The sequence below is a fragment of the Pogona vitticeps genome, chromosome 1 (genome assembly GCF_051106095.1).
Source record: "Pogona vitticeps strain Pit_001003342236 chromosome 1, PviZW2.1, whole genome shotgun sequence".
NCBI lineage: Eukaryota > Metazoa > Chordata > Lepidosauria > Squamata > Agamidae > Pogona > Pogona vitticeps.
The window spans coordinates 176,055,283-176,069,561 of record NC_135783.1 but is presented as its reverse complement, the minus strand read 5'-3'; the positions used below and the strand labels follow the sequence as shown (position 1 = coordinate 176,069,561).

Here is a 14,279-nt window from a genome sequence, read left to right as displayed (position 1 = left end):
TTTCCTTTTAAAAATCCAGCACCAGGAGGTATAGTGGGAGATCTGTAGATGCTGCTTTCTCTCTCCATCCTTCTTGCAGCCCATACATCGCACAGACTCTTGCTGGAATGGTCAAATAAAGCTTCTAGGATGTTTAGGACTGCAGTGTCAGAGCATGTCTATGATAAATTTAAGCACTTTAAGGGCACAGCCAGGAGTGAGCTACGTTGATTCACCCTCCCTGTACTGCACTATCACAGATGATGGGTTGTCTGATTCACAAGTCCATGCTTCTTTTAGTCTGGGACATTAGATATACAGTGGGTGATGTTAGCAAAACTAGTCTTCTAACCTCCACTGTGACCTTTATCACTATCACAACCTTTTTCTTTGCCCCTTAATACTTCATTTTCTACCTTGTTCATGCCAATCCACTGTGTGTCAATATAAATTCATAAGTCAATACAGGTTTTGGAAATGTGGAAAAGAAAATCTTTTCTTGTAAATGTAATTCCATCCTTCTGTTGCAGATAGCTATTTACTTAATGTCCTTTTTTATACACACCACACACACACACACACACACACACACACACACACACACACACACACACACACACAAAAGCTCAGAGCTGCAGAGTCAGAAGTTGAGACTGAGCTTGATGATCCATAGGGTCCCTTCCAACTCTGTAAATTCTAAGATTAAGATTAAGATAGTGCTGAAATTGTTGAATATTGTATGAATGCAATGAAAAACCTGAACCATCATCATCATCATCATCATCATCACCATCACCAACAACAACTTCTATACTGCCCCATTAGTGTGAACACAGTGATGGGCCCTAGGTTTCACTGGCTGGAATCGTGTTGGCACAGCTCCATGTGTGAAAGGCTGATGATGGTTAATGATGATGAAGCGTTTCATGCCCATTTCTAATGATGGTATCAACCGCAGCCTTTTAATCTTTAATTAAAAGTTTCCTATTTGCCCTCCTCAGGTCCGAGGAGTCCTAGGGTCCCTTTTCTACCAGGAGGCACGCTTTGGGGGGGGGGGCCCTCAGGAATGATGAGAAGCCTGGTCTCAAAATTGCCAGTCTTTACCTGTTGCCTTTCCAAGGGAGCCAAGAACCAGAGGTAGGGCCGGGGATAGGAAACATTTAATTAAAGATAAAAGGCTGAAGCTTGATGACATTCTTGGCCTTGCAGGCACAGAGCTATAGCAACAGGATTCCGGCCACTGACTTAAATTTAAGCACATATTGACATTTCTCCTGTTGAACTCCATAGAGTTTAACACTATTTGACTGAGAGTACATAGCATTAAGCTTTGTTTTTCATAAAGAATTCCTTCATGGGCCTTTCCCCCCCCCCATTTGCATGTCCACAAAGAAATATCGTAAGATTTTTTTCTGCATCTCGGTAGATTTCTTTAGAAATGATTGCTTCTTGAAAAGTTTTTCACCTCATAAAGATAATGTTAGAAGAATTATTGTGGACCTCTTGTCATGTTCATGGCTGTTATCAGTTCTTGCCCATATATTAAAGGCAACAGAGATTGTATGGGAAAATAATACACTAACCTTTAAATTGTTTAGTGATTACAGTCAATTAAATCATGAAAACAAAACCCCATTTAAGTGCAAAAGGGGGACATGGTGGCACTGAGGGTTAAACCACAGAAACCTCTGTGCTGCAAGGTCGGAAGACCAGCAGTTGTAAGATCGAATCCAAGCGACGGAGTGAGCTCCCGTCACTTGTCCCAGCTCTTGCCAACCTAGCAGTTTGAAAGCATGCAAAGATGCAAGTAGATAAATAGGTACCACTATGGTGGGAAGGTAACGGCGTTCCGTGTCTAGTCGTGCTGGCCACATGATCATGGAAACTGTCTTCAGACAAACACTGGCTCTACGGCTCGGAAATGGGGATGAACACCACCCCCTAGAGTTGGACACGACTGTCAAGGGGAACCTTTACCTTTACCTAATTCCAAAACAATGCATTTCAAAAAAATGTATTTTTTAAATATGATTTTTAGTATTCTTTGCATCAAAAAAGAAAGACAAACATGGTTTTATTAAAGTTATTCTAAAGAAATAATTTAAAGGTCCAGTTTCCTTTGTAACAAACCATGTCCAGTTTCCTCCTTTTTATAATCCTTGCTGTTGCCGAAAATAGGTTTCACAGTTCTCTGAAAATAAATCTTTAATTAGCAAGTGAATTTAATGTTATGATCAGATTTCAGATGGGGCTATTGGTAATATTGCTAAATTCTGCAATATCAACATTTATATTGCAACTTCTGAACTTTCAAAGCTTGCCTGCAGGCACTCACTGAGGAAACCTTTAAAACTGATCTGGTTTAGTGAAACCAGTTCACTAAGCTTCCATTTCCACCTCCCCGGCTTCCCCCTGATGACTTACAATTAAAGGCTTTATCTTCTTTTCCTTTCAGCTTTTAAAGTCATTGATCCAAGACACTAAATCAATGAATTACAATGCAACATCACCAAATCCTTTGAATACTAGTTTTGTTAGGTTTCACTTTCAGCCTTCACAAGGGGCAAAAGGGTGGGTGGGTTGTAAAAAAACAACAACGAACAATGACAGTGATAGAAATAAAAATTATTCTATTCAGTTGTGGTGACCACCTTATGAATCTTTCATCCTCTGATACGCTTCTGTATTTCTCCTATTCTGAAGAGACAAGCTTTATTCCCTAGAGGTAGAAAGCAGACAGCAAGAAGAAGGATATGCATAAACAAGCCTTAATGACCCCTATGATTCCCCTGAGCAAAGTCCATCGATATACACCATGAAATGTTATTTTTTGGATTCCTAATTAAGGTTGCAACCGGCTTTTAAAATTCATTACACTCATCATTGAAGCCAAATCTTAATACCTCTCCATCTATTCCCCAAGGAAGCTGTATAGTTGGCTTTACAACCTAATAAATCCATTTTCAATTTAAGTGCATGTGCCACTAGAGTTTTGGCTGCTGTACACACTAGATTGTTCTCCTTTAGCTAAAACTTAAGCCAGCATTTCCTTAAAGATACCGTTCAAGCGGGGCCGGGAAGCTGGAGACCTAGCTCACATTCACATGTTATGGAGGCGGTGGCAGGTTCTATGTTTTCTTGCCTTTAATAGAATTCCAACAGCTTAATAAAAGTCCTATCTGTAAAACAATACAACCTAAATTGTTTCAAGTGTATTGCCTTTCGTTGTTATCAGGAAGCAGACAATCAGTGGATACTACAAATGATAATTCAGGTAGGGAAGAAATGAAAAGTGAAATTTGTGGTTATCTCTCAGTGAAGAAAATGCATTAAGGGAGCTTCCCCCCCCCCTTATTGGCTCCATTCCCACTGCCACCCACAGGAGCCTTGACCCTTATCCCTTGCTGCTGATTTCCCACTGATTTCATATATAAGAACATAGGAAGCTGGTTTATCCTAAGCCAAACTCTTCACTCTGCTGGGTCAATACATCAGGGTTTCAGGTGCTTGTCTCCATGGTTCCAGGCAGGATTCATCCCTAGCCCTTACCTGGAGATTACTGGTGGTCTCCGATCCAAATATGAACCAGGCCTACCTCTGCTTAGCTTCTGAGATCAAAAAGGATGAGAGTGTTCAGGACAGTATGGCTACATATAGATTGCCTTTCCCAAATTGCTGCTGCCAGGGAGTAAGGAAAAGAACCTCTCACTACCCTGCTCCAGAGATTTTAAAGCAGATAGGGTTTTTTAACCGGGAGGGGGGGGGAGAGAATAGAGCAAAGGTTCTCCAATCCCTTCCAGCAAGGAAATAAAAAGGAATACTGGGATGTCTGTGTGTACACATATGTGGGTCCTCACATGTGGCCGTTGGGGACAAAAGGAGGTGCAGCTTCACTGTTCTCTCCTCAACTCAAACCATAGCCAGCTTACTTAAAAAGGAAATGTTTCCAAAATCATTTTTGTGGAAAGTTCTGACAAGCCAGTGTACTTACAGTCTTGCATTCTTTCCATCCCAGAACAGGTCCATGCATTATCTACCACATTAGGTCAAAGCTGCAACACTCAGTCTGAGCATTATAGTTCTGCCACTCAACTTGTGAATTATCCTATTTTAAGATCTTCTAATTGCAGGGGATTATGATAAATCAAATGAATAACTGCTGCATGCATCTAAAAGGGTTCCCCCCCCCTTTTTAAATGGAGAATGGAATACAAATATTTTGAACAAATTGTAGGGGGAAATACAAAAAGAACTCCAAGGAAACTTAAAGCTTGCATGGAATGATTTCTTTGTTATCCTCAACTTTGCAATCATGGGTGTGATCAAAAAACATTCCAATAACACTGTAGTTATTTTCCACTACGGCCAAATACTGTACCAATATTTACCCTGCCTATGTTTTCCTCATTGAATCACCAGGACTTGGATCCATGCTACTACTTACCATAAAGCTGTTTCAGTTACAAAATTTTAATCATTGCAACCAAAAAGCAACCTTCTGTAAGCTTTAGAAATACAGTGTCCTGATTTTTATAGCAGAGACTTGGTCAATTTCTTCTCTCTTTGACCATTTGCTGGGAGCTTCTTTCATAACAACCATGGTCATGATAGCCACAATTGTCTCGGTCCCATTGCGAGTTAGCAAAGCTGGAATGTTGGCCTAGTACACTATATCTGTACTTACAGGTTCCTCACAATGTGTAAACAAAATGAGATAAAAGTCTGTGTTCCTCCACACTCTACTAATTACTTGACCTGATTACTTGAGTGGAACCTGTAATGTCCAAGAAGAAGTATTTTCACACACCTGAGGAAAGTGCACCATGTCTGATCCAGCCATTACAACATGTTCTGCAGTTCAGTGGTCTCCAGATGTTCTTTGGATTTCAACTCCCAGAAATCCTGCCCAGCAGAGGTGGTGGTGAAGGCTTCTGTGAGGTGTAGTCCAAGAACATCTGGAGGCCCAAGGTTGGGGACCACTGCTCTCGTTCGTTCGTTTAGTCATTTAGTCGTGTCCAACTCTTCGTGACCCCATGGACCAGAGCACGCCAGGCCCTCCTGTCTTCCACTGCCTCACGGAGTTGTGTCAAATTCATGTTGGTTGCTTCGCAGACACTGTCCAGCCATCTCATCCTCTGTCGTCCCCTTCTCCTCTTGCCGTCGCACTTTCCTAACATCAAGGTCTTTTCCAAGGAGTCTTCTCTCCTTGGAAAACTGCTCTAGTTAACAGCAGATGGTACTTCCTTCTGAAAAGTCCTGGGAAACATCCGTTTGTTCAAAATGCTGTAGCCAGACTTTGGCCCAGGCTGATTACAGGGAGAATGTCACTCACTCCTTATAACAACAGCTTCAGTAGCTTCACAGTCTGTTTCCACACATAATTCAAGGTGCTGGTTATGTCATACAAAGATCTATATACTGTAATTTCAGTCACAGCCTTCTAAAGCATTCTCCTACATAATCCTGCTCATACATTTAGAATAACTTTCCAAGCCCAAGGATGACTGATGTGGGTCTGGCCATCTGTCATTTATTTCTGGTTGCCTCCATTAACATTCATCCTGGATGTTTGTAAATAACTCCAAATGTTCTAGAATGTCTCTAGGTATTCCACTTTCCCAATGGAAACTGAACCTTCCCAACAGCCTAGACTCCTGGAATATTTCGGCCCTCATGGTATTTGAGGTGAGCATAATAATAGGCTAGCAACGTATTTCACAACTAACATATGTTGCTGTCTCTTAAGCCCAGATCAGTTACATGACATCGCCCTTCCCCTTTCCTTCAAGTCCCTCCTCAACACCTGCTGTTTCATGGCACCCCTTCACCCTCCTACCTTGCTGATATCCTGGGTGAAATGCATATTTTTCCCTTCTTTTTCCCTCCTTCTGACTCCTACTAATTTTAGATTATAGGCATAACAGAGCAAGGACCTATATGCTGCTGTTCCTATGTAAAGGGCAGCAAAATGGGTGCTATTATATGATTAGTAGTAATATTAGCATATTAGTATTATTTTCCAGTCAGTTTCAAGTCAATGATAAGTGCTACCAAAAGAGCATAAGAAAAAAGTAGCAATGATTTATCAGCTTTCCATGCTAAAAGCTTGGCTCTTGGTTATATCCCATCTGCCACTTCTTTTGAGCCATTAAAACATTTTAAAGGGATGAAATAAGTGGCATCCTCAAGCTAATGAATGCCAAATTATTAGCATAAACATGCCACCTTTTATTTCCATTTTAACTCCCTCCAAGAACATCTTTTCTCTGTTTTGTTTTCCATTTTAATGGCTATAATTCATCACATTAACCAGAACTGCTATTTTTTTTTTCCTGTGACATCTGTGAGGGGGCAGTCTCAGGTAAAAATAAACAAATACGTGAAATCCTTACTAACTCTTACTAAAAAATTTTTTTAAAAAAAGCACTGTGTGTTTCTGTGGATTTGCCACCTGCTGCTCCCACTTCTTCAAATATATCAACTACAAATAATATTTAACCCAGTCTTTTATTTAGAACACAAAAACCAAATAGCAGAAGAGAATGCTTTTATAAATAAACAGTAAAGGCTAATTGTTGATGGAAAGTATTACAGTCGTTTAAATATGTTAGGCATCCACACCATCTTTGGACAAATGTGTAAATATAACCAGATTCAGAGGTGTTGTACATTTCTGGCTGACCACAAAGAACTGGGGGTCACCTGGAGAGCAGAGCAGGGATCCCTTGCATTAAATCCAGCATTCATGCACTATGATAAGGAGTAGAGAAAACTAAGGAAGAGATAAAACAATATGCTTTTTACCTTAGAAATGAACCCTCCTTGGCTTTTCTGCTGCAAAGTCATTAATATGCTAGGCTTGTGGGGATCTGCACATCCCTAGTGTAGGTATAAATATGTACTGCACAGTCAAGAATGGCTTTTCCTGGAGACTTCTCTGAGATGTGAATGAGGCATGGAGAACTTGTGGATCCAACTTCATTTTGTCTAGCAAAGCTTTCAGTAGGTTCTCCCACTACTGCCACCACATCTTCCATACCTTATTGTTTCTAAGTTGACTCAGGCAAGGCGTTAGGGCTTCTCTGCAAGCCAGACTGAGGATTATTGAGAGTATATTGCTTGCAGGTGATAGACAGAGAAACATCAATAATATGCATAGACTTCCCAACCTATAACAGGTCAACATATGGCACCCAGCTTTTCAAACCCCTTTAACTGTTGATGCTACCCAAGAATACCTAAATCTGGTGTTTATGAAGATCTGGCAATTCTGCCCAGAGTTTTTATAGCATGAAATAATTTTCAGAAATTAAACCTCAGTTTATAACACTGTACGAATAAGAAATATGGGTTGCTTTGCAACAATTATCCAGAAGCCAAGTTGTAAGTTCAGGGATTTCAATATATGTGTATTTAATATATGCACACAACAGCTTAACACTGTTGTATGTTTGTTTGAGTGTGTGTGTGTGTGTGTGTGTGTGTGTGTGTGAGAGAGAGAGAGAGAGAGAGAGAGAGAGAGAGAGATTTTTATACATATGTTTTTAACTTAGAGATGTTCAGTATACATAATATTTATCACCATTGGAAACTCATGTCATGATCTAAATGCAACACGTTCATTTTATGCCAGTCTGAAAGGCCTTTGGCCGACAAAAAGGATGTCAATGTTTACAAAACAACAACTACAACAACAATGATAATGACAACCACCACCACCTTTGAAACATCAGTTCTGATAATTCTGCAATTCTCTCTTGCGGGACCTTTCTATTTTCTGCCAATAATGGGATAAATTAAGCAGTATATACAGATACGCAGCAGCAGCAGCAGCAAGGAGGAGAAACTTCTCTTTTGCCATACAATCATACTAGCCTTGATACCACATCAGAAGTTTAATAACTGTTAACATCATGGGAGGAACGTTTCTGGAGCACCATACATCAAATGAAGAAAGCATCATCCTTCTGTTTCCTACTTGCATCCACCTCCTCTTTTCATATTCAAGTCCATGAACTGGTGAAGATGACTACAAGTGCAATACCGAGGAGCCTGATAGATGTGGTATTCCGATAACAAAGGCTCTGTTTTAGCCAGTGCCTGTTTCAACCAGGTTCCCCATAGAAAATATCAGCACAACTAATATGTGGTGCTTCCCCTGCCCCAATGGGGCCTTTTCCTCAATCTTTTTACTCTAAGACACACTTCCCTTTCTCCTGGGTGCATGGCCAGGATCTATGAATCCAGTGGCCAAAATGTCATTACCTGAGCTATACCTGCAGAAAAGTGATTGTGTCACTAGCAGGGAGAGATTTCTGTAACACAACACTTCATTCTTTGTTAAAAACTTTGGAGGTACGTCTTCTGTTTCTATAGCACTTGGAATGTGTCTCCAGGACCACCAAATTGTAGCCAAACAGGTAAAATTGACTAGGCTTGTTAGCCAGTTTCACAATTCAATTTTTCTCAGGTGACTAGACATTAATATGGATGAGCTTGCATATATCTTGTCATTCGTTCTCAGTTGAAAAATACAATATTCCAACCCCATTTCAGAACTGATCCAGTAATAGAGGAGAGGTATCTGCATGTTTATCATAGGCACTACTCAAAAAAGGTTTACATCTAGTTACATCAAAATGAATGCATATCTGTCTCATGAAAAACTAATGTTAAGGAATGTTGGAAGCTTGCAAAATCTGAGCAGAGACCATCATAGACAAATATGAACAAAAACAGTGTACCGTCAGCAAATACCACCTACAAATCTCTGTAGAAAGCTCTCCTCTGTACACAGACCCAGTCTGTCAGTGTAATCCCAAATGTCTGCTCACATGTAGTTTAAAGCAACAGAAATTACACCTACCCGCAAAAAGGAGAGATCTCGATTGTGTTCAATGCTGGTGATTTCTAGGTTGCCCATCACCACCTCACAGTTCTCGTAGTACTTGCGCAGTGCACGATATTGTTGCTCAAGATCAGACAGAGAGCTCAATTTGTTCTCAGTGCCAGCACAAACTGCAAAAGAGATAGGAAAGGAGATAAAGCATTAGACATAATATGAATGCAGTACAGACTATGAGGGCAATGTTTCTATAAATGGTATTTAAATGGAATAGCACATTGTTTATGCCAGGTGTTATGCCTAAAACAGAATGGCAATACATACAAATAGAACCATGATCCAAGAAGCTCATTTAATTGTCTATCAGTAAAATAAAATAAAATAGATATGTCCACAATGTGGGGTTTTCATTCTCCTGATTATTGGTCATCTCGCTACTCTGGATCAAATTTTTAAAAAATTGAAATAGCCACAATATTTGCAACAGTGGAACACATGTACTGAAGCAGTGAGGTAGACAAGCACTCGCTGTTCTGTATACATGCTACTTAGTGGGGTACACAGGAGGAACTTCCCTGAAAAGTGGGAGGACAGTAAACACATTTGGACACCCTCTGGGCAAGGACAGTGCCCTGTCAGATGATCCTCCCACTCTGGAAGCACCATTGGATTGCTTCTGACATGAACGAAGAAGAAGGCTATCTGACATGGAACCTAATAAGCCATGAAATTTCAAAGAGCAATGTATACCATGGTGAGAATGGAAGACGTTGCAGCTAAGCATTCCCTGAAGGCACACCTGTGCAGGATGTAGAGGAAACTGAGCATCTGCTCAAATATTGCACAACAGTCGATCTGTGTGGTGGTATGGACTCAAGAGAAAGGCAGTACCCAAAATTACTGCAGACTTTTTCTAGACAGCCTTCTTGAAAGGATTTCTTCTGTGAAATGGCAATATTTCAGGACAAACCACTGCAAAGCCCTGACATGCTATAGTTTTATGTTGAGTGTTTGGTATTGGGGTGTTCATTATCTTAATACTATGTTCTCACTAGCAAACATCAGCTGAGCCTTGTTGCTACCTTGCACTATTAAACATAGTAGGTAGTTTGGCATCATGTACAGTATGAGAGTCATATGGTTAAATTCAGCGACAGCTTCATCATTATTTTCATACCCCCAGATATTACTGTGACAGTTAAATGCCCCTACCAACAAATGATTATGCTGATTTTGAAGATTTTTAGGGTTCACTAAAATGAAGAAGATCATTTAGTGGTTTATAAATTGATTTTACTGTACAATAGGGATGGGATTTTTAAAACTACAAATCCCATAATTCTCCATTCTGGGAGTTCTACTTGACACATACCTTACACGCATTTATATACAGTGATGGCTCACTTGACGACGTTAATCCGTTCCAGCAAAATCACTGTAGAGCAAAATCGTCACCAAGCGAAATAAAAAAGCCCTTTGAAGCGCACTGAAAACCGTTCAATGCATTCCAATGGGCGAAATACCTGCTCGTCCAGCAAAGATCCTCCATAGGGCAGCCATTTGCTGCTCCCTTTATAGCGAAAAATCCATCCTAAAAACAGCGGGGAGCCATTTTGCACAGTGGGCGGCCATTTTGAAAACCCGACGATCAGCTGTTTTGATCGTTGTAAAGCGAAAAATCGGTTCCCTAAGCAGGGAACCGATCATCGTAAAGTGTTTTTTCCCATTAGAACATTGTTTTGCGATCGCAAAAGCAACCGCAAAAACCTAATCGCCAAGCAGATTTGTTGTTTAATGAGGCAATCGTTAAGCAAGGCACTACTGTATGGTTCACCTTTGGAAAAAAAAGGCTGTGCTGGAATGCACTGAAGCCTAACTAGCCCAGCTGCAGCCAAGCTCCCTGTTCCTGCTCCAGTACTAGCCAGGAGGTTTCTTTCTGAACAAGAAGTCAGGCAGAAACAGGTCTAGCTAGGTCTCAAAGCCTTCTAGTCTAGGCCCTTCTCTCAAGTGTCTGTCAGATAGACATCCCAGAATGGAGAACTATGGGATTTGTGATCCAAAATATCCAAACATCCCATCTGCACTGTGCAACTGCAGTAGTTTTGCTGAAGACAATACTGTACATTTAAAAATATAACTATGTGAAACATGATACAGGGCAATGCAGTGCCCAAAGACCCAACGGCAGTTGTCATTGGCAAGCATCACCTTCAAGGAGGTAAAAACAAAGAACACAGGAGAAGGGTCTCTTCCCCACCCCTCCCCACGCCCCATGTTGCTGTATTGCCATTTTAGGATTCTAACAAAGAGAAAAGACAGCTCTGTTTGGAACTTTGGCAGCGACACTTCCAATTGTAAGGATCAAGGCAGGATGCATCTTTTGGCATGGCACTGTAATGAATGGGCCAGGCCGTGTTGGCCCAGCTCTGAAAGGGTTTAAGACTACAAAGGTAAGTTGCACAAAAGAAGAGCAGGGGACTTTTAAACCCGAGAGCTGCTGCACAGTTATCTCTCTTTATTCCTGGAGAAATAAAAGAGCAGGATACATGGCTGGCTCTCTCCAAGAGACCAAGTGGCCAAGCTATTTGGCCTGGAGAAACTTGAGCGGGAACCTATGGAGGTGAGAGTTGGAAACATTCAATTATAAACAATCAGGTTTATTGCTCTGTTTTCTTAAGTCGCCATGGCTTATATTCTTCCGTATCACATTAGCTACGCCCAAGGACTAGGTCCCTTTGCTGTGCTCATTTTAGCATTCAGCGAAACCCTTTTTGTTTGTACAGTATTCTGCAATGCAAATCCTCCTTATATTAGAAAGAGGTCTTCCCCAGCTGCCTTAAAGAGCAGTTGTGCTTCCACAGGGCAGTGAGTTCCTGGAGAGAGTAGCATGCCTTCGGGAAGAAACTGCATCTCTCTCAGCAGAAATCAGGGAGATGACGGGATGGAAAGGGACCCTAAAAGGAGGCAGCCCCAACTGCTTCTAGATTTAAGGGAGGAGCAGCGGCTAGGGGCCTCCAGCAGCATCAATCCTATCTCTGTCCCTAAAAAATCCTAGTAGTGGTATGGGAAGTACCAAACACAAAACAACTGCAAGGGTCACATGAGCCCCAAGAACCAGCTGATTCCTGCTCCTGCTGTAAAATCTATTTATTTCTTTATTTATTTTTTATCCCATCTTTCTCTTGAAAAGGACCCAAGGTAGTAAAAGTGTGCCTTAGCTCAGCAAGTATGGTATATTGGTTAGAATGGTGGTCTGAGACTTGGGAGATGAAGGTTCTAGTCCTCAGTGAGCAACAAAGCTTGCTAAAACCACTTGGCCTGGTCAGCCATGCCTAGCTGACAGGGTACTGTTAGGATAAAGCAGGAGTGAAAATTACATAGTCTTGAGATCACTGAGGAAGATGTAGGATATAAATTTAAACAAACATTGTTTATGAATGTCGTACCAAAAATATGATTGACTCAAGGCCTGCAACAGAAAACAACCTTTTGTAGCAGTCGCCAAACATTTTGTAATCACACCTCTTCAGGATTTTAGAGAAACCTTCCCCACTTTTCCTTTACCGCCACTCAACCTCCCCCTCGTCAAACAAATAAAAATAAACTTTTAAAAATCAGTGTAAAAAATCATTTGATAAAATTTCCATCATTTTCTACAGCAGTCTTCAGCTTCCCTTCCAGCTGAAATATTTCCCCAAAGGGAAATACAAGCCAGTGTGTGTGTATGTGTTTTTCCAAGAAGGATTTTAATTTTTGGAGACAACTGAGGTTGGCACAAACTTGAAAAGGACCACATTTCCACTCATCTCAGAACTACCTTTTTTGTTTCTTCTCTACTACAGAACATCCTTTGCAGGGAAGGGAATCAAAGCAGCTTCCATTCTGTGTTTAAAATTTGCCTTCGCCATATGGATACTCAGCTGCTGTCCATGGTTATGGCAAACCCCTCTAAGTGGCCAGAGAGATGGCTCTCTGTCATGGTGGCAGCTGTTTTGAATTCCCCCAAAGTGCCCTAGAACATGTTTTTCCCCCTCAAGAAACACAAAAATGTATTTCTTTATTTAAAATATTTTTCTCCTGCCTTTCTCCTTAAAAAGGACCCAAGGTGGCTTACATCATTAAAAGACAAGATTAAAACTAACAGCAGTATGTATACAAATAGTGAAAAGGGTCAACAAATACCATACTAAAAACATAAGCAACACCAGAATCATGTAACAAGCAATAAGGTACAGTCATCCATTAAAAACCCCACTCGGGCAGCCAATCACTCAGGGAAAGCTTGCCTGAAGAGAAAAGTCTTTGCCTGTAAGCAGTTTGATTCTTCACTCTATGAGGAAAGCAGGCAGATCAATCTGCAAGCATTTTATTTTATGAGAGAGCATAACATTAGACCTCTCCAGACCAAAGGGAAAAAAAAGTGGATTCATTAAAAATAAGTCACAAACCATTCTACTTATTTAAATGTAAAGATGCACTGCCCCCCCCCCCCCCGTTGCTCTCAGATGTGGAATCATTATCTTATGCAAGTCTTATCAGAAGTAAAGTTACTGAAGAATCAGTAAAGAAATCCAGTACAGTACTTCCCTCCCACCCTCTCTGTGCCTCATGAGACTCTGGAGTAGAAACACCAAGAGATATGTAGAGCGCTGGGGGTTGAATTCTCTTTTCATTGACTGAAAACTTTTCCCAGCAAGATCCTGAGTAGCGAGTTCCAGACCTACAAGAATTCAGCAGGGCTCAGGGTGAGGGGTCTGAACGTCAAGACAGAGGAGAAGGGGCCCTATCTAATCAATATGCAAGCCCACAGGCAGAAAACTGACACCATTGTTTCCTTTGGGGTGGAAAATAAATTCCCATAAGACATAACTAACCATGTGAAAATGATCCTCTGTACAGTGATTGAAAAACGCATGGCCCTATTTATAATTACAAAGGAGTTCTGGCTTAAACGGAGAATTGTGCCAGAGTCCCTACTGGAGGTCAGAATCATTAAGGTTCTCTGCAAGACTGCTGTTGTATGTTTTACAAAACATTTCCCCTACAGTATGTTCAGATGTCTTTTGCTCCTTCAAGAAAAAAAAAAAGTCTTGCTACCTTTTCAACATCTGAATAGAAAGACCAAGAATGCCCCTTTTTTTCTCTTTAAAGAAAAAAAAAAAACCACTACATGGCATTTCATCTAACAGAGCCTTGTCTAAAAATGAGCTAAAAATAAAGTTCCAGCAGGAATCTCAATCATGGTAAAATAAAGTTATGTCTTGGATTAAATGGTAGCTAAATGTGCAAGCCAGGGAATCCACAGTTTGAGCTTCTTCTCAGCCATGAACTTACTTAATAGCCTTAGGCACAGTATTCTTGCACCGCATGCTTTCTGCTATAATAATACTGACTCAGTTTGTAGTATAAAAGTTTCATGCATTAGAATATGGAAATGATGCATTAATTTCAGTTT

At 40.7% G+C, this 14,279-nt stretch overlaps 1 protein-coding gene across 4 annotated transcripts in view; it reads right to left on the bottom strand.

Moving 5' to 3' along the window:
- ERBB4 (erb-b2 receptor tyrosine kinase 4) overlaps positions 1-14,279 on the bottom strand; it is a 1,032,003-nt gene that overhangs the window by 619,239 nt on the left and 398,485 nt on the right. For all 4 annotated transcript variants that reach the window (XM_078379181.1, XM_072977738.2, XM_078379170.1 and 1 more), the window contains exon 2: positions 8,846-8,997. In XM_078379181.1, the coding sequence (XP_078235307.1) occupies positions 8,846-8,997 (152 nt within the window). The remainder of the gene's footprint in view (positions 1-8,845; positions 8,998-14,279) is intronic.